At 50.6% G+C, this 18,603-nt stretch overlaps 8 protein-coding genes across 8 annotated transcripts; 5 read left to right on the top strand and 3 right to left on the bottom strand.

The window, feature by feature from the left end:
* Positions 1-1,486: 1,486 nt before the first annotated feature.
* Positions 1,487-2,477, top strand: AtWU_01142 (PIG-L family deacetylase; the record flags this gene model as incomplete). The annotated part of the gene is made up of 2 exons (XM_035496257.1): positions 1,487-1,724; positions 1,807-2,477. 2 exons carry the CDS (start codon positions 1,487-1,489, stop codon positions 2,475-2,477), a joined length of 909 nt encoding a protein of 302 aa, XP_035352150.1.
* A 601-nt stretch (positions 2,478-3,078) lies between these two features.
* On the bottom strand, positions 3,079-5,310 carry AtWU_01141 (uncharacterized protein; the record flags this gene model as incomplete). Its single annotated transcript, XM_035496256.1, has 2 exons — positions 3,079-5,079; positions 5,266-5,310. The coding sequence occupies 2 exons, from the start codon at positions 5,308-5,310 to the stop codon at positions 3,079-3,081; spliced, it is 2,046 nt and encodes a 681-aa protein (XP_035352149.1).
* Positions 5,311-5,600: 290 nt separating this feature from the next.
* On the top strand, positions 5,601-6,118 carry AtWU_01140 (U4/U6-U5 snRNP complex subunit LSM3; the record flags this gene model as incomplete). Its single annotated transcript, XM_035496255.1, has 4 exons — positions 5,601-5,726; positions 5,793-5,885; positions 5,984-6,020; positions 6,084-6,118. The coding sequence occupies 4 exons, from the start codon at positions 5,601-5,603 to the stop codon at positions 6,116-6,118; spliced, it is 291 nt and encodes a 96-aa protein (XP_035352148.1).
* Positions 6,119-6,911: 793 nt separating this feature from the next.
* Positions 6,912-8,899, top strand: AtWU_01139 (putative GTP binding protein (GTPBP1); the record flags this gene model as incomplete). The annotated part of the gene is made up of 3 exons (XM_035496254.1): positions 6,912-6,965; positions 7,026-8,544; positions 8,598-8,899. The coding sequence occupies 3 exons, from the start codon at positions 6,912-6,914 to the stop codon at positions 8,897-8,899; spliced, it is 1,875 nt and encodes a 624-aa protein (XP_035352147.1).
* A 704-nt stretch (positions 8,900-9,603) lies between these two features.
* AtWU_01138 (uncharacterized protein) lies at positions 9,604-11,436 on the top strand (the record flags this gene model as incomplete). Its single annotated transcript, XM_035496253.1, has 3 exons — positions 9,604-9,775; positions 9,859-11,205; positions 11,264-11,436. The coding sequence occupies 3 exons, from the start codon at positions 9,604-9,606 to the stop codon at positions 11,434-11,436; spliced, it is 1,692 nt and encodes a 563-aa protein (XP_035352146.1).
* Positions 11,437-11,962: 526 nt separating this feature from the next.
* AtWU_01137 (putative transcription factor) lies at positions 11,963-14,266 on the top strand (the record flags this gene model as incomplete). Its single annotated transcript, XM_035496252.1, has 4 exons — positions 11,963-12,629; positions 12,692-12,720; positions 12,787-14,083; positions 14,145-14,266. The coding sequence occupies 4 exons, from the start codon at positions 11,963-11,965 to the stop codon at positions 14,264-14,266; spliced, it is 2,115 nt and encodes a 704-aa protein (XP_035352145.1).
* Positions 14,267-14,523: 257 nt separating this feature from the next.
* Positions 14,524-16,616, bottom strand: AtWU_01136 (putative CorA family metal ion transporter; the record flags this gene model as incomplete). The annotated part of the gene is made up of 5 exons (XM_035496251.1): positions 14,524-14,626; positions 14,675-14,728; positions 14,776-14,828; positions 14,877-14,950; positions 15,002-16,616. The coding sequence occupies 5 exons, from the start codon at positions 16,614-16,616 to the stop codon at positions 14,524-14,526; spliced, it is 1,899 nt and encodes a 632-aa protein (XP_035352144.1).
* A 902-nt stretch (positions 16,617-17,518) lies between these two features.
* AtWU_01135 (uncharacterized protein) lies at positions 17,519-18,136 on the bottom strand (the record flags this gene model as incomplete). The annotated part of the gene is made up of 2 exons (XM_035496250.1): positions 17,519-17,727; positions 17,776-18,136. 2 exons carry the CDS (start codon positions 18,134-18,136, stop codon positions 17,519-17,521), a joined length of 570 nt encoding a protein of 189 aa, XP_035352143.1.
* Positions 18,137-18,603: the final 467 nt, after the last annotated feature.

Here is an 18,603-nt window from a genome sequence, read left to right as displayed (position 1 = left end):
GCTGAACCATGGCCATGTGATGACGTCTCTATCTAATCTGGCCCCTGCTACTGCCGACTCTATCCGCGGAAAAAAACCACTAGAAGCCGACAAGGAATCACTAGAATCCTCGATCAATATATTGATTATAGTGTCATTCCTCATTATTGGCTGTACCTAGTACTACTAATTAGACTGGTCTTCTTTTGAGACCGGAGAACCGCGGGGTCTCCGTACTTTGCCCGATACAGTCAGTCTCTGGATGCCGTCGAGCCGAGACAATGTCTCTTTTCCAAATACCACCCTAGAAATACTTCTAGTCGTCCCTTGATTTGTATATCGACATGGAATTTGTAAGCAGTTCAGGCTAAGAGCGAAAGGATCCATGATGATAGCCTTATCCTAGTACTCTAGAAGGTTGGCTGGGTCCGCGGAGAGACCTGCAATGCAAGTGCTCTGTGACATTCATGTGATTGGTGGGGGCCATAATCTCCTATTCCGCGCATAGAGCTTACTTACTAATTCGTGTCAAACGGATCAGGAAGGTGACAGCTGAGATGTTGAGAGATACGTATGCTGTTGCTGAAAATGGATATGATTGAAGTCAGTAAAAAGCATAATCAATATTACTAATGTTGACTTTTGAGTCAGCTTATGGTTGACATTAGGCACTTGGTACTTTTGATGTCATTGGCGTCGGAACGCAATGCTGGTAATGGAACGCGCAATGCTAGCTGCATTCATCAAACTTGCTTGGAGGAGCTCCTCCGTGCATTTGTAAATATGATGAGGCTTTAGTTGCTCTTCTGATGCTACTAAGTAAGTCTGTATCGTTTCAGTACAAATGTGAGAAATGTTGGTATATGTTACCAATTTACTAATATATATAACCACAGTAACGGAGCAGATCTCGTACAAGTATATATTCTCAGCATTATGATCATTTTCCAGCCAACGTACTAGTACTTGGATTTTCGAGGTCGTTTAAATAAAATAAGCTACATCCATCTGATAAATCAATAAATTCCACAATTCGGAAGATTTATCACACTAATCTCCTACAATTAGAAATTTAATTGGAACTATCTTCCGATGTACTCAATCCGTAAGTCACGTGGTGATAGCTCCGCGTCCGGGAGACATGGAGCTCTAGAGATCGTCAACTCAGGACCCTGAGACGAATCAACTATTTATCCCTTTTTCCAATCCTCACCATTCAACCCATTGGGGTCACTCTCCCCTAAAGATGTCTCAATCTGAATAAACCAACACTATTTGTATGATATAGCCAAACAATTGGTGGATTCCAACACCCAGCATCACTTGCATCATTTCATGCAAGCGGCGAACGGTCGTCGAATATCCCCCGAAAAAAAGCACCCCGTTGAGCTCCTACTAGCTTCTCCCATAATTTGTCAAACCTCCCGACGATCCAATTACTCCTGACCATCCCCTTCATTCCTAAAGTTCAACGTCCAAATCACCCCTTTTCGAATACTCCCACGCCATGTCCCCGTCAACATTACTCTCTCTCGGTTCCGCGATTCTAGCCGTGTTCCTCTTCTGGACACTCTCCTCCACCACGTCTTCACCATTCGGCGGTGCATTCCCTCGTCTATACAACAAGCGAATATGTCTCCTGATCGCCCACCCGGATGATGAGGCCATGTTCTTCGCGCCCACGGTCCTGGCCCTGACCAGACCGGAGTACGGCAACCACCTCAAGATCCTCTGTCTCAGCAGTGGTAAGCACCCACATAAACCATCGAACAAACACCCACCCTCCCCCAGTATACACCCACTAACACAAAACCGCGACATAAACAGGAGACGCCGACGGCCTGGGCCACATCCGCAAAAAGGAGCTCGTGAAAAGCGCCCTGCAACTAGGCCTACGCCAAGAATCCGACGTATACATCATCGACGACCCCACCCGATTCCGCGACAGCATGTCCGTCCAATGGACCGAGTCCGACGTATCAGCTGTTCTCGAACACGCCTTCGCCCCCGAACTCAGCGACAGCACCTCTTCTTCCAAGAAGAAGTCGAACAAAGCCGACTCTGCACCTACGGCCACCATCGACGTGCTCTTGACGTTTGACAAGGGAGGTATCAGCAACCACCCTAATCACCGGTCTCTGTACTACGGCGCTGTTCATTTCCTGCGGTCCCTGATGAAGGATAAATCGGGGTATACCTGTCCCGTCACTCTGTATACGCTTACCACGACGAATCTGCTGCGCAAGTACGCCGGTGTTTTGGATGCGCCGTTTACGATGGTTCGGGGCGCGCTGCATTCGGTTCTGGGCCGTGGTGGTGCTGGATCTAAGGGCCAGCTTCCTTCGCGGCTTCTGTTCGTCAGTTCTGTTAATGAGTGGATGACTGCGCAGTCGGCTATGGTGAAGGCCCATCAGAGCCAGATGGTGTGGTTCCGCTGGGGTTGGATTACGATTGGTCGGTACATGGTGGTGAATGATCTGAAGGCGGAGAAGATATGATGATGGTGGTGGTGGTGCCTAGCTATAGGCTCAGTGAACTGACTGGATAGGTGCCCTACGTTTTGTAGCATATACCCGCATTGTATGTATATGATTATGATTGGATCCTTGGTGAACTGACGTTGTCTGAGGTATATAATCAGACGTCAAGTCCCATTTCTGTATAGGTATGCACCCTGTCGTCTTGAGAAGAGTATGGCTCGAAAGATTGATACTGACTAATGTTTTGCTTACTGAAAGACAATACTCTCACAATCAAAAGAATAATGATAATATTCGAAAAGCATAAAAGAGCTCAATATGTAACATGTCATATAGACAGGGTATCCGCTCAGGTAAGGCAATACATGCACACATGAGGTATCATAACTGACAGCCAAAGATCAGCTCATCATATATCCCGCTTCAGGACATGAAGAAAAGAAAAGCGAAAGAAAGAAATCGGGGTTGAGTGAAGGTATCCGCGAATCGTTAACTTTTCCGGATGCGCAGATGAAAGTCACAATCGAAGTCATAGAAAAGGAGGAAAAGAAGAAAAAGAAGAAAAAGAAAATGGTGAAGAGTGTGAAAGAAAGCAAAGTGGCTCGAATATGGGCTAGAATCAAGCCCATGAGAGAGAACCCGGACTTGTGGTTATAGGATCGTCCACCTCTCTTGTTTGGCGTCCCCAAGTGGTAGAGCGCGCTTGTCTGGGCGTCCTTGCGGTAACTCTAGGGATCTCATACTCGCCAGTTTCGTATCCCAGTTCTTCCGCCAGGAAAGCTTCGTCGTCGTAAGTGCTACTGACATTGTCTTCGTGGACAGCTTCAAAAAGCCTCCTCAGGGGTGGAATGGACAGATCAAGATGCGGGGCAGATTGTCGATAATAATCCCAAAAAATGTCGTCGTCTATATCGTTTGCGTCTTCATCAAGCTCGAAGTTCGTTCCGAAGGTTGGCCGCCGGACTGGTACTCTATCATGGGTTCTGATATTACGCTGGCGCCAAGAGGTGGCACCATCGAATTCGACGAGTCCTCCCCGGGTATGGTATACCACGGACTCTGGCAAAAAGTCTCGCCATTCCTCCAGTGCCTGCGGAAGAAGGGTCCGTTCCCACGCTTGGTTCCGACGACCCAGCCAACGATGGTGAATCAGCAATAGTCTTGCAAGACGCTCCATGACAACGGTTTGCTGCATAGTGCGCAAGCGCAGAATGTCATATGCGTGCACAGCATCTGCAAAGGCTCGTGATTTGAGGATTTCCGTTTGTGCCTGTCCCAGATAGGCCTCTATTATCGACCTCGCAGTTCTTCTCTTCTTTCGTGTCTCCCTTAAAATATTATACGCAGCTTCCATATGGTGCTGGAATTCCGACAGCCTGGCGCGATCCCATGCAGTTTTGGCGAGGATATGGTGCACCTCGATGGTTGGACGCACGTTGAAAGGCTCGGAAGTCATTGTTTCGAACATGGAGTTGAGGAAGTCATATGAAACCTGGCCCTTCGCATTTCTTTCAGCGTCAGGGCCAAACCTCGGACGCGACAAAACGAACGATCGCTCAAATAGCTCGAGCCAGACATTCTCCGGCACCGGGATGTCATATTTGTTCGAAATAAAATCTATGGTGCGCAGCGCGGCAGGGATGTCATTGTTGGTGCCAAAGGCATGAGCTACGGCGAACAGCAGGTGGTTTGTGGGGTACAGCGGTGAGGAACGGTCGTATGGGGTCACTTCTGGAAGCATCGACTCATCGACCTGGTCTAGCAGCGCATCGACGTCAATGTTCCAGACGGTGTGCAGGACATTCTTGATTCCTTGCATATGGCCAACTCGGCTTGACGCAAGGATCACATTGACAAAGGTGGTGGTGTCCCCCGAGGTACCCTCCTGTGTCATCTCGTTGAAGATCTGCAGCACTTCTTTTCTCACACTTCGGGCAGCCGTACCGTAACCTTGCCATCCGGGGTTGGGTTCGAAGAATCTCCTCTTCCGATACAGGTAAGGGGTCATTCTGAGGCGATACTTCTCCAAGCCGGTATATGCTCTATCCCAGACTTTCGCCTCCATGTAGTAATTATAGCACTGGGAATCTGGCACCATTCCATCCTCCCTAATTGTTTGCCAGATATAGTCTGCCATGATAGCATCGCCCATTGAGCGTGCACAATTGAGCAGGTGCGTGTACTCAGCCAGGCCCAAGGGTTGGCCGCCCGCCCACCTAATCTGCAGGATGGCAGAAAGGTTACTGGCAAACTCGTCGAAAATCGAGTCCAGTGATTTGTACTGCTTGACATCAACAGCCGACGGATGAATGGGACGATGGATTTCCCGATAGGGATCGATAAAGTAAGCCGGGGAGAGGAGATGGAAGACTTCAACAAAGGTGCTGGGTGGCATCAAGCAAACCAAGCTCTCAAAGCGAGGATCAAGCATCGCATCCATCACCTGGTCTGGTTGGCCATCTCGGAGGATAGCGTTGAAATGTCTCTTCACATCCTCAAAGCTCTCGACCCGGGGACCAGCCCCAATGTCGTGCCCTCTGTCGTCTTGTGCATTGGAGATCTCATGATCGCCCAAGTCAACCTGACCAGGTTCCAGTATGTCCGTGCTTCCCCGTCCTAGCTGTGGAGCATGCCTATTAGCGAACCAGCCTTTATTCCTAGAATGATTGCTGCTGTCGTCGTTTCGATATCGAAGATGTAAATGTGATCCGGATGATCGTTGGCGGCGCGTAGGATCCCGAAGTATAAGAAGTGGAGAACAGCGAGGTAGGTGAGTTAATCGACATCGACGGTACGTAGGACACACCAAATGAGAGCCTAAGCTCTCACTGGTACGAATAAACCCCAGCATTGCGAACTGAGGACAGGAAACATGAAAGAACGTAGGGAAAAAGCCGGGGTGGTGTTCAGGCCGTCAGAAGTCGGGGGGAATCGAGCTGCGACTATAAAAGCGGAGTAAATGAGGAGGTGCCGCTTGTTGTGGTCTTGGCGGGCCAGATCCCTGTCAGACTCTGTAGCCTTTTTCACCATCCATGTCCCGCGTCTGCTGTACACGCTGCAGCTTGGATCCTTCCCCCCTTCCTTTCGTTCGCTTAGCTTAACGCTTCAGTCTCTCCTTTTCCACCCACCCTCGACCTCGACATGGCCGACACCGAGGATGCGGGCACATCGTCCGTCTCCGAGCCCTTAGATCTGGTGCGCCTGTCGCTCGATGAAATCGTCTTCGTCAAGCTGCGCGGCGATCGCGAGCTCAAGGGCCGTCTCCATGTGAGTCCTACGCCTGCACCCCAGCCTCTGGCTACGTGGCTTTTACTGACAGATGATTTTGGGTAGGCATACGATAGCCATTGCAACCTGGTGCTAGGAGATGTTGAGGAGACCATCTACGTGGTGGAGGAAGATGAGAACGAGCAAGAGATCCTCCGGGTACGTCGTTCTATCCATTTACCTCGGTTATAGTACAATCAATTAGGGTGGTATTATAATAGTGCGGAGCTGGGCTAACGCAGGTTGATTGTCTTTAGACCATCAAGAAGCAAGAAGAGATGCTCTTCGTTCGAGGTGCGTTTCGCGATGCCGTTCCCGGTAGAGCCCGGGGCTTGTCATACTGACCTTTCGCGATAGGAGACTCTGTCGTCTTGATTTCTCCTCAGGCATAAGATTTGGGAGGCAATAATAAGTAGGAAGACGGATCACATCGGATATTCTTGGGACCACCCCTCACCCAAGCTACGAAATACGAGACCACGAAGACACCAGGCGATGTTACAGGGTTTCCAGGCTATACGAATTTATCTTTTAATGTATTCACGTACTCGGTCATGCTTGGGCCTGCAGGTTTTCTTATATCAGATATAGAGGCATCAGGAAGGTGTAAGGCGTGTGGTTTCATGGCATCATGCCATACTGGCATATGTAGCGATGAAACCAACAGCAGCGACCAGTGTTTCTGGTTTGCAACCTGGCCCAAAACAGTTAATAAAAAATTGACTACTGTAGCGGTGACAAGACCATCATCATTCCAGCATAGCCTTAGCTGCATGGAGGGAATGACTGTGCTGAGCCGTATGACTCAATAATTTGCTTGGGGGCCGCACGAGGCGGCGATGACTCGCACTTTCCTATCGATAAAGCTTCCCCGGTTCCCTCCCCGACCCTCGCTGTCCATCTCTTCCCTCCTAGAATATCATTCACAAACCACCTTCTCATTCACCTAATTTGCTCCAGACCCTTCCCTACATCTTTATCCTCTTCTGTTATTCTTACTCCCCTACCTGATCTCGTATCTATAGATAAAAGTATGATAACACGAATACGTGTCTGAGCGCGCCAGCGGCGATCCATCTTCCACCCGACCGAGTGACGCATCATATCGCAGATCGATAACGTGCCTTTGCTCCGAACTATTTTCTTTTGCCATTATCTTGATCATCGACCAATATAGCCATCAAAATGGGGACGGCTGGATTAAAGCCTTCGTTGGAAGAACGGCGGAGAGGCGAGATTGTGCGCATCCCCCCCCGCGAAGCAATCTGGCATTCCCGCTAACACGTCGCCAACATTTAGGCCCTCAGTGAGTTCGCCGAGTACGCTGAAAAGCAACAGGCCCAGCGATCGGCTCAGTATCTGCCCAGTGATAGCGGCTACGAAACAGCCAGCGCAGCTCCAGTATCTGAAGACCATGCCGAACTGGATATTCTCGACCAGCTAGACCTCACGGATACCCCGAAACCGGTCAAGTTGAAGGAGTTGCTCCTGGGCACTGGTGAACAGCCAGACCATGACATCCAAGTCCTGGCCAACATCCTACAGACGCGCATTGACGAAGGACATGGTGAGACGCTCTTCGACCTAGGTCTTGAAGATGGCGGGGATTCCATGTCCTTTGATCTAAGCCAGTGGAATACAGCCTTACAGCGCTTGCGGGAAGCGGCGGAAACCCTTCCTGCTCACTGTCGGATCCTTGTTACCTACAATGTTGGCGGGCCTGAGGAATCGCGCGTGAAGCATGAGCGATTAAAAGGCTCTTGGGGCAAGCTCTTGATCCGGCAGCCAGCGGGCACCGTGGAGGAGATGGCTGAGATCCGCATGGCAGTAGTTGGCAATGTTGACGCAGGTAAGAGTACCATGCTGGGTGTGCTGGTCAAGGGAAACTTGGATGATGGCCGAGGAAAGGCTCGACTCAATCTGTTCCGCCACAAGCACGAAATCGAGAGCGGTCGGACCAGCTCGGTAGGGATGGAGATAATGGGGTTCGACAGCCGGGGTGACATTGTAAGCAGCGCTCATGGGCGGAAGATGTCCTGGGAAGATATAGGAAGGCGTTCTGCCAAAGTAATATCGTTCTCTGATCTTGCTGGGCATGAACGGTACCTGCGGACTACGGTTTTCGGCATGCTGAGCAGCAGCCCCAACTACTGTTTACTCATGGTGGCGGCTAACAATGGCCTCATTGGCATGAGCAAAGAACACCTCGGTATTGCTGTGGCTTTACACGTGCCGGTCATGGTAATTGTCACCAAGATCGATATTTGCCCACCGCAGATTCTGGAGGAGACCCTTTCCCAGCTCAGCAAACTTCTTAAGTCGCCTGGTTCTCGTAAGATTCCCATCTTCGTGAAGGACATGGAAGAAACCATCAACACGGCGACACAGTTTGTGAGCCAGCGGATCTGCCCGATCTTCCAGGTGTCCAATGTCACTGGAGAGAATCTAGACCTTGTGCGGACGTTCCTGAATATCCTTCCTCACCGCGGCCAATACAATGTGAATGCTCCGTTCGAGTTCCTCATCAACGATACGTTCTCCGTGCCCCATGTGGGTACAGTTGTGTCTGGGGTGGCCAAGTCGGGTGTGATACACGCTGGCGATGCCGTTTTGGTTGGGCCTGACTCTCTCGGTCAATTCACGACAACTACGATCAAGTCCATTGAGCGCAAGCGTATTCAGGTCAACGCTTGTTTTGCAGGCCAGTCGGGCTCTTTCGCCTTGAAACGTGTCCGACGGAAGGAGGTCCGTAAGGGCATGGTAGTTCTCAAGAAGTTGGACCAGCCCCCGAAAGTCTACAGGGAGTTCGTCGCTGAGGGTGCGTCCACTAGTTGTTCCCTTTTTACTCATTCTGTTGTACTGATTGATTAGTCCTAATCATATCTCACGCCACCACGATCAAGCCTCGGTATCAAGCAATGCTGCATGTCGGCGCAGTAAGTCAAACATGCTCCGTCATTGACATCGATCGTCCCTTCATTCGGGGCGGTGACCGCGCTTTGGTTGCATTCAGATTTGTACAGCGTCCCGAATTCTTGGCCCCCGGGGATCGAGTGCTTTTCCGGGAGGGAAAGACCAAGGGACTAGGGGTTGTGAAAAGTGTGGGATACGATCCCAAACAGCCTTTGAACCCAGAGGCGAAGAATGCCGCGGAGACGAGCAAACAAGCCTGACCGGTTCCGTGGCTCTCTTACCCGATACATACATACTTTGAGATCGACAGAGGCGTCCATATTCGGCTACGAGACCTTCGCAGTTGCTTCTGCGCGAAGGTCAGGATGATTCAGATTTGGCACTGATATTGGGGTATTGCGTTCTTACTGCGAATATTTCATAGTGTGTTTTCATTATTTGCTTGCTTCTGGTGTGCATTTTGTGGTGGCGTTCGAATGAGGGAGACTAAGTATCTACGAGTCACCGTTCCAATTGTGCAGCCCCCAAGGGTCTCTCTCTTTGTCCATAGAATTCTAATTGACTTTGCTCTGCTGCTCCATCTCTTGCATTGTCGGTGCCAGTTGGTCGGTCCAGTGTTCCCCACGTGACAGGTGACGTTCCTTGACGTCACGGGATGGAGTGATGACATCGCGGGTTCTGCGATCGACACTATGCGCTCCTCATATGCTTGTCTGTTTGCGCTGCTTTCGCCTCATGCCACTGACGTACTATAATGTATTGCTATTCTCTTGCCTTTCTAGAAAAACCGCATCCCGCAGATTAACCAGCCTTTTTGCAATCCCACCCACAGCTCTGACGACACAAGGTTCTTTGATTATCGCCTCCATACATTCATAAACGAGGCGTCCGGCACCTCTGAAGTAGTTTAAGCTTACACTTCATTCAAATATCATACAATTGATTTCAACCACACATATAAAACATGGAGACCATACATCGAACCTTCAACAACGCCTCGAATGCTCTGTGGAACGAGGTCCATCCTAACCAAACTCCCGATAGCCAATTAAACCAGCAGCATGGCGATGAGCCTCTCTCTGGAATCCAAGGCAGAGGAACTGCCACCGATCCTTATGATGCCGGAAACCGTGATGGTAAGAACCTCATCAGTCACTTCATGCTCTGTCAGAAGATTCACGAACCCATTGAATGATCAAGTGAAGCTAATACCAATCAGAACAACCTGGTGCTCCCAGGACAAAGGATAACACCGCCGTCATCCCCGAACCACTTGCGTCTACCGATGCTGATCACGCCCGCAACCCCAAGTCACCTAGCAATGCCGACTACGGCCCCAAGAATGTTTTCATCAGTGAGCCATCCCAGGGTCAGCAGATGAACTACCCCATAAGAGGTGCTTCCTCTGGTATCAAACAAGGGCAGTCTCAAGCTGCCGTTCCTGAGCAGCGAACCCGGACCTCCACCTATGGTCAAGGAAGCCATACCTCCGGTATGGGAAGCCAGTATACCCAGAAGAGCAGAAACACTGCGGGCTCGTCCTCAGCCACTAGCGGCGCGTATGCCTACTCTGGACAAGGAGTCCGGGACACCACTGATCTTCGTGACAACACCTCTGTGTCCAGGGATCAGGGAGTCTCAAGCAAGTCAAACGTCTCGGGTCCTACAGGCGCCTATGCGTATTCTGGACAAGGAGTTCAAGACACCACGGATCTTCGTGAAGATGTCTCCGCGGCCAGGGATCAGGGAGTCTCGAGCAAGTCAAACATTTCAGGCTCCGGTCCTGCTGGCGCCTATGCCTATTCTGGACGAGGGAACCAGGATGACATGGATGCGCAAGATCAAGTGAGGGTTCCTACATCGATAAAGAAGGATACGGCAAACCAACGGACTTCAAGCGCTGCACAATCTACTCAGCGCATGCCAGATAACGCAGCCAAATCAATGCAGAAGGAGAATGAGTACGGCAGTAAAGCGGTTGCTGGAGGCATGGCTGGAGGTGTGGCTGGGGGCGTCATTGGACAACAGGGAATGAAGAGCAATACCGGCCAAGGAGCTGCTCAGAGCGTCACTGATGACGATGTCAGAACCCGCTCGATGCAGCAGGATACCACATCTCCTAGCTCAGCGATGGCGGGGGGCTCTGTCGGAAAGCAGAGTGCCTATGGTAACATCGATACGGCACGGGATACCCAACAAGAGAGATTGTCCGCAGCCAAGTCAACTCCATCAGCATCCGAGTCCACTCCCAGTGGAGTAGATTCTGTAAACGCAAGGAGCCAGGTGCCTAATAAAGAAGCTCGGGTTTATCAGGACAAGTCAACACAAGATGAGAGCGGCGCCGCGGTTGACTCTGCCCAGAAAGGCAGCGGCACAGGAATGACCGAAGAAGACGATGTTGACTCCCTGAAGAAAGGCAAAGAGAGCGCAGATGACACCGGGGACAAGCTCCCCAAGAACACCAAAGTCAGCGAGGAAGCCCTGAAAGGCCCTAAGACTCCTGCACGGGAGCCCTACGAGTTTGAGAAGCGCCTAGATCGTGGGTACAGCCGCTCGAAACCATCAGGTGAGTAAAGCACTGTCTTATCACCCAACAGATTTGAGTTTGACTAATCATATATTAGGACCCGATACCAGCAAGAGTTCCAGTGAAGGAGCCGCCGCAGCTGCAGCACAAAAGAACAAGGCCAACGGAAACGGTCACCAGCATCACGGCCCCATTACTCAGTTGAAGGAGAAAGTGTCCAAGGTTCTTCATCACAATGGTAACGGCAACGGCAACGGCACGAAGGCATAAATGAGGTGGCTAATATGATATTATTACGTTAATTGGTTGCCATTTCGAGATTGAACGCTTTTACGGATTCCACAATTTACGAGTATTATTGGATTTGGGGACTGGACACGGTCGGCGCGGTAATGTTTGAAGTTGATTTCATGATTACATTCCTTATCAAGTTTGGAACACAATATCAGGACGGAAAATGAATGTATTATCATGTTTTTCTTTGGCCAAATGTATTGATATCCTGGGTAGAATGCAACTTGGTTATTCTACAATCACATCACCTGAATTGGATCACCATTGCACGCTTCAATGCTACACTGAATCCTTCCTGTAGAATCCTCATAACACGTGGAATCACTCATTTTAGCTAATCGGAGGGTGTCTCCGTATATGCGATGTTCCTCCGATTGGGCTGCTTCCTGTAACTAAGATAGTGCCGGGTCCTTCGACTACTAGTTGATAGGAGTATTAAGGCCGCGCTGACTCCCCATCATCAACAATATTTTATCTGCTTCACCATTCATCACTTGTCTCAATGTCCTCATCTTCCGGGACTCTCGCTCCTAAACCTCGTCGACGACGTGACAAACCTCAGTTTTCGTGCATTGCATGCCGCCAGCGCAAGTCTCGATGCGATCGACTACAGCCCTGTACCAGCTGCGTCGCACGCGGTCACTCATGTGTCTATGTGGCCCGGAAGCCACTAGCATCCCCATTGCATCCTACACCCGTTGGAGCACCCGCTGGACTCCATGACCGGCTAGTCCACTTGGAGCGTCTCGTAAAGTCCTTGATGCCCGACGGACTCAACAATGACGAGGTCCGACAGCTTGCCACCCCGGATGCCACTCCCAGCAGCAGTACTCGACTAGGGCCCGGTGGTAGTGTACTAGATACACAGTCGGATTGCGGCAGCATGCAAATCACCGAATCAGAGCTTCAGTATGTGGCCGGTGAGCACTGGGCGGCCATTCTGGACAGCATTGCCGACCTGAAGGCGCATTGTGATCGTGAAGAACAAGCCAGAATGGCCGGCTCTATTGAAGAAATGAGTGTGAAACCATCCCACCGACATGCGTTATTGCTCTACGGATGTGAACGGGCTGCCTCACGGGCTGAAATTATCGCCGCATTTCCACCAAAGGCCGCTGTTGACCGCTATATTTCGAAGTATTTCAACTATCTCGATCTGGTTGCTTCTGGTGAGAACCCCCTGTCATATCCCGCTCTAGCGACAGTATCACTAACTCCGGATGATTAGCAGCGGTCCACGGGCCTAGCTTTCTTCAAGAAGTCAGTTGATACAAACCAAACAACATCACCGACCATTCTTCCAATCGTTACTAACAAACACCATAGTACGAATCCTTCTGGACCGACTCCACAAGCACGCCAATAGTATGGATTGGCCTCCTCTTCAGCATGATCTGCCTAGCGGTAATGGCCTCCAACGTAACCGACAGCTCCGAAGAAGAGCAAAAAACCCTCCAACTCGAACTCTACCGGGAAAAGATCGTCCAGTGCCTCATGATAGGCGAGTACACCAAACCCGGCCCCTACGTCCTCGAGACCCTAGTCCACTACGTATACATCGAGTACGGAATGAACCCGGACGCGAACCGCAACATCTGGTTCCTACTCGGCCTCGAAGTCAACCTCGCCATGCGAATGGGCTACCATCGCGATCCCAGCCACTTCCCCAATCTCTCCCCACTGCAAGGCGAAATGCGCCGTCGTCTATGGACCACCGTACTAACAAGCGACATCCTCCTATCCAGCCAAATGGGCATGCCTCGAATGATCTCCGACTGGAAATGGGATACCGCCGAGCCACGAAACCTCTTCGATACAGACCTAACCCCCTCCCTAACTATACTACCCCCCAGCAGACCAGAAACAGAACACACCACTACACTGGAACTCATCGCGCGAAGACGCATGCTCATAGCCCTAGGAAGTATATCCAACCTAGCAGACGCAGTCCAACCAACAAGCTACGCAGAAGTAATGCAAGCGGATAAGACCCTCCACGACGCCGTCTCTAACATCCCTCCTCCTCTCCGCTTCAAACCCCTACAAGCGAGCATAACCGATTACTCGCAGGTGATCATGTCCCGACTGTTTCTCCAACATCTCCTATACAAAGGGCAAATCATGCTCCATCGTCGATTCCTCAACATAGCAACTATCCCTTCGGGTGAGATACACTCAGAAAATCCTCATTTCGCATACTCCCGCACCGCCTGTATCGACGCATCACTCGGCGCTCTACGCATCCAACACATCCTCGACGAGGAGACTTGCAGAGGGGGTCAATTACATGATATGCATTGGCGGATCACGTCTAGTATGACGCATTTGTTTCTGACCGCGACGATGATTCTTTGCTCGTTGGTACATTGTGGAGGGCCTTTGGATAGGGGAGAGGAGGTCCTGGATGCCTTGAGAACGGCGAGGGCTATTTGGTTGCGTCGTGGGTCGACGGCGACTTCGCGCGAGGCGGCGAGGGCGGCGCAGGTTGTTAGTCTTACTCTTGCGGGGGTGGGGGAGTGTAAAGTTGATGGGGATGGTGCGAATGGTAGGGTGAGTTCTGGTGATGGTGATGGTGACTTGGGGCAAGGCTTGGAGGTGGGTCAGAGTGTGGGTGTACAAGATGGTAAGTTGAATGGTGTGATTTAGGTTTATGTTTGCTTGCTAATGGGTAACTTGGTGACTAGTTGATGAATGTGTGATGCCGTCGATTCTAGTGCCAGAAGACGGCGTAGGGGTGGATTATGCGTTCTCTATGGATGATTGGTTGCAGATGCAATGGCCAGGTGTGGAGAATTTCTCCAGCTGAAAACATTCCAGCTTAAAATGGGGACGTGAGGTGTGATTATTGGTAATTGTACGATTATTGCGCATCACTCTGTGAGCAGGTATACCATGTCTGTGGTCACGTTGTTGGTCTGGTAGTAGCCAAAATAGACTTACTAAACGCTCCGACTTTCCGCTTGATGTTAGTAGCTTTGTATCGTGATCATTATGTCTATGTGAATGTATACAATATCTCGACTGAGGATCTACAAGCATGATAGTTAACCGATGATGATAAGGCTATGCCCTCTCTTTGGCCCTCCTTCTCTGTCTGCTCCTCCTAGAGCTGGTGATCAGCCGTTTCTGGGCAAGCAACACCAAGTAACGCTGCAGCTTGTCGCGCCTGTGGGGGGTTAGTGATGCTATTCACTGACGCCAAAGTAAGACTTACATCAAGAAGATGGTTGTGACGAACACAAAAGGAACGGCAATCATCCAAAAGTATCTGGAGTTGGAGTTAGCCATTGCTACATGACGGACTGATAGACATACGCATCGCTATGTTCTATGCCAGCGAAGGAGGTGAAGTTCATGCCAAAGTAGCCCTGATTTACAGTCAGATAAGCATTGTATGCAAGCGAAGAAACACGCACCGTTAGGAAGGTAAGTGGAAGATAGAAGCATGTCACAATGGTGAGTTGCTTCATACTCTCGTTCTGATAAGCGCCTAAATACTGTAAGCCTCGGACGAAATCCCGATGGCATGATTCACACTCACCGATCGTATTAAAGATCAGGTCGATCATATTGTCAGCAGCCCTTCTCATTTGATCATATCCTTCCACTATGGTTATACAATGGTCTAGCGCATCTCCCAAGTATGTATGACACATTGGACTGATGGAGACGCTCGATCCGCTCAGGCTTTTCAGGTTTGGTGTGGCCGTTCCAATGTATGGACTCCAATCATTTGTAGGAGTCGCGGTCCCGACATTCCTCAACACTCCCAGGCCAGGAGTATGCACAGGGTCGGACCGGTGGTCACGAAGGGCATTGATGACAGTCGCGATTGGTTGCATGCAGTTTCGGAGGATTGCAATTTCTGAAGTGAGGACATACAAGCTTTTGGACTGATCCACGTCTGGATCTGTCAGTACCTCGAGCTCAAGGTCACCAATAGCATCTTGATAAGCTGTGGTCACTGGTATGGCCAAGTCTATGATAGCATCCAGAATGGCTTGCACGACCATACTAGCATCACACGACTGGCGCAACATCGTCTCCGGGGTGCTGAGACGTCGGACTATTGGACCCTCAATATCATCGGCACTCGTTTCAAAAAAGGAAGTCACCGTGTTATCCGCATGCAAGAAAATTGAGACCTGTTCCAGAGTAACACAGAGTCCCTTTGCCGCCAGTATAGCATGGCGCTCCATGAAGGCTATCCGGTCCTCGTTCGGGCCACCTCGGTAACGTTGGATGCTACGAGGCGTGAACCTAACGTTGGCACCATCATCAATATTAGATGCCTTGGAAGTAGACTTCCCCCTGCCTGAGGGGGCATCCTTTCCAGGGTATTGTTCATCAGAGCTGTCCTCGCGGGTTTTCGGCCGGAAAAGGTCTTTCAATGCTTCCAACACAAGTGTTCTCTTAGTTGGCCTTCTCAGGGAAATGCTGCTTGCCGAACTTTTGCGCTCATTCGTCCAGTGTGTATCTTCATCTTCCTCATCCTCAGAATCACTGTCATCTTCTTTGAGTTTTATCAATTTCTGGAGCTTTAGCACAATGTATGCATGATCGGAGTACCAGTCAACTTTGGTGCGATTTGTTGCATTGATCAGGTCCTCGACCGCGAGTCTGTGCAGGCCTTTCTCGTTACCCAAGATCCTTATAGCATCCCAACTGAGTCCGTTGACGTTGATCCATCTGCATTGTACCCAAGGCTCTCTCTCCCGCGCAAGAAACGGCTCAAGGGTATCATTGTCCAGAACATATTGCCTCATTTCATGTTGCGAAAAGTCCACAACAGTGATTTCACTTGTTCCCAATAGCTCTGCGGGCGTTGAGGCCATCCATTCCGTGCTATAAGCAGGAAGCGGCTGGCTTGGATCGATGCCTGGTTCCGTCCCTGGCTGCCAGTTCGGATCGAGCGCGCCATCTTCGCGATAGTATGAGCGAGCGGTGGTGGAGCGTCGAAGTCGGTTTCGGACAGTTTCACGGGAGTTGAGCCTGGCGGCCGTGGTGAAAGTTTCAGGGGGAGGCGAAGGCGGCACCTTAGAAGTTGGAGATATGGGCGGATTGGGGGTCCGTGGATTTGCCTCGATATCAGCTATGTCTTGAGACGACTGCAGTCCCGCTGCCGACTGCGCATGATCCTGCGAGTAGATACTCATGCTTGCGATGTAATCAATGCTGCTCGTGGGTGTAGTAGAGGCACTCAGTAAGGGTGAGTCGGTGCCAGCAATAAACGGCACTCGCAAGCATTGACATATGCCATACTGGTTTACAGAGGTGGGATGGAAGTAACACAGAGCTGGCAAAGGCTAGTGGATATAAGCTTTTGAATAGGAGAATAGAAGGGAAAGATGGCTAAGACGGAAAGAGCGCTAATCCGTTATTCTCCTTCGCGGGGGAATGACGTCGCCGCGGGACACGGACCCAACTGGTTGTTCCATCGGCAAGGAAATCCGCATTCTTTAAAGATCGACAAATAGTAAAGTAACAGAGTGTTGCTTACACCAGAATTGGAAGGGAAAATACGGAGTAGAAAAGTTTTCATCTCATTAGTGGATGGACAAGCTACTACTGCACGATCAGTCTTGGCTTCTGTAAGCTTATTCTTCAAAGCCCGGGCGCGACGGTTTAGTCTATGCAAGAGCCGTGGTATCCTCCGGGCCACGCCCCAGGGTTTGTCTTCCACACACAGTATGCTAAAGTATGCCGAGAACGCCTAAAACGAGACACTCGCTGTACCGATCTGGTCGGATTAATACAAATCTCGCCGTGACACGGCGAATATTGCCTTGGTCCCTTTTTCCAGGTTCAAGCCAAGGTTTCTAGAATCCACCAAGCTGAAGTCACCGGTGTTATCCCTCATGGATACTCCACAAGAGCAGGGTCTTCAACACAGAGGTAACTGGCCCGATAACCATGATGCGAGGAAGTGAATGGCAGCTATACATTCACTTCCATATCTTCAAGTCGTCGCGTTTCCCTTTTGTAACCCATGATGCTCCGAAAGCGAATTGGGAGTTGCTGAATGGAAAGGTCATGGACTGATAATGACAATGACTGTTCATTGTGCGGTCTCTGTCGTCCTCTTTCTAGTCGTAAGTTTGATCTGAAGTGGTACGAGGTTCCTCTTCGGTCCAGGCAAGTCGTTGCGCGAGAGGTATTTTCTGCACACGGGACAAGTGCCCCGGGGCCCCTTTCCAGACATATCCGACCGCTGTGCCTCGCTGAACTTCAAGGTATCCATAATACACTTGTGACAGAAAAGATGTCCTTGATTGAGTCAGCTAGGTAGCGCGCAATTTCGCAACACAAACTTACCACATGCAGTACTGGTAGCATCAACCGGGGTGTCCATGCAGACGGGACACTTGTATGCAAGAAGAACAGACTCCCCTTTGTTATGATCTAAAGACTGCTGTGCGAGGATAACATCTGCTCGTTGTTTGGCTTGTGTCCTTGACACGGGGTCCATATCCTCTGCCGCCGTCAGGTCAACTGCATCCGGGGGCGCATTCTCCTGTCGTCCAGAATGACTGGTACGACGGCGCTTCTTTTGGTGGCCAGAGGCTTCTAGCGCGTCTATGCTTTCGTGAGATAGCCGACGATGAGCCGGGGGTGAGGGTTCTAAGGAAAGGTGACGAGCAGCTGAAGCCCGACGCCTGGGAGATGCGCTATCCATTTTAATCAGTGCTTCGAGAGTCGATTGGATCCGTACTGTCGGGACTAGTGAGGGAGCGAGGGTAAACTCCGTAAGAGCAGCCAGGCGCTGAGAAGTGCTCTGTGGTTGTGGCGATATGTCAAGAGACTAGAAAATCCTGTACCTCAGCGTGTAAATCTTGCTGCTTCATCTCCCAGACAGTACTGAGCAAGCTCGTAGCGCAGGTAAGCGAGAAGTGCAGTTAAGGTGACGAGGGGAGGCGAGGCGATCGGAGAAATAGTTGGCGGCTTATCGATGCCCGATAACACTCGGCTGCCCATTGGAGTAGGCGGTGACGATTATCCGGAGGGAGGATAATCCGAGAATCTTCCATCATGACGCTGGGATTATTCCGCGATAGGAAAGAAAGTACGAGCGCTCCTGGAAAGCCGGCGTCCCTCTCGTCGCATTTACTATCACGCAGCATTGGCTGCGACGCCTACGTTACC

This window comes from Aspergillus tubingensis, assembly GCF_013340325.1.
Source record: "Aspergillus tubingensis WU-2223L DNA, scaffold_2, whole genome shotgun sequence".
NCBI lineage: Eukaryota > Fungi > Ascomycota > Eurotiomycetes > Eurotiales > Aspergillaceae > Aspergillus > Aspergillus tubingensis.
The sequence above is the reverse complement of the archived record's forward strand: the minus strand, read 5'-3'. Positions and strand labels throughout refer to the sequence as shown.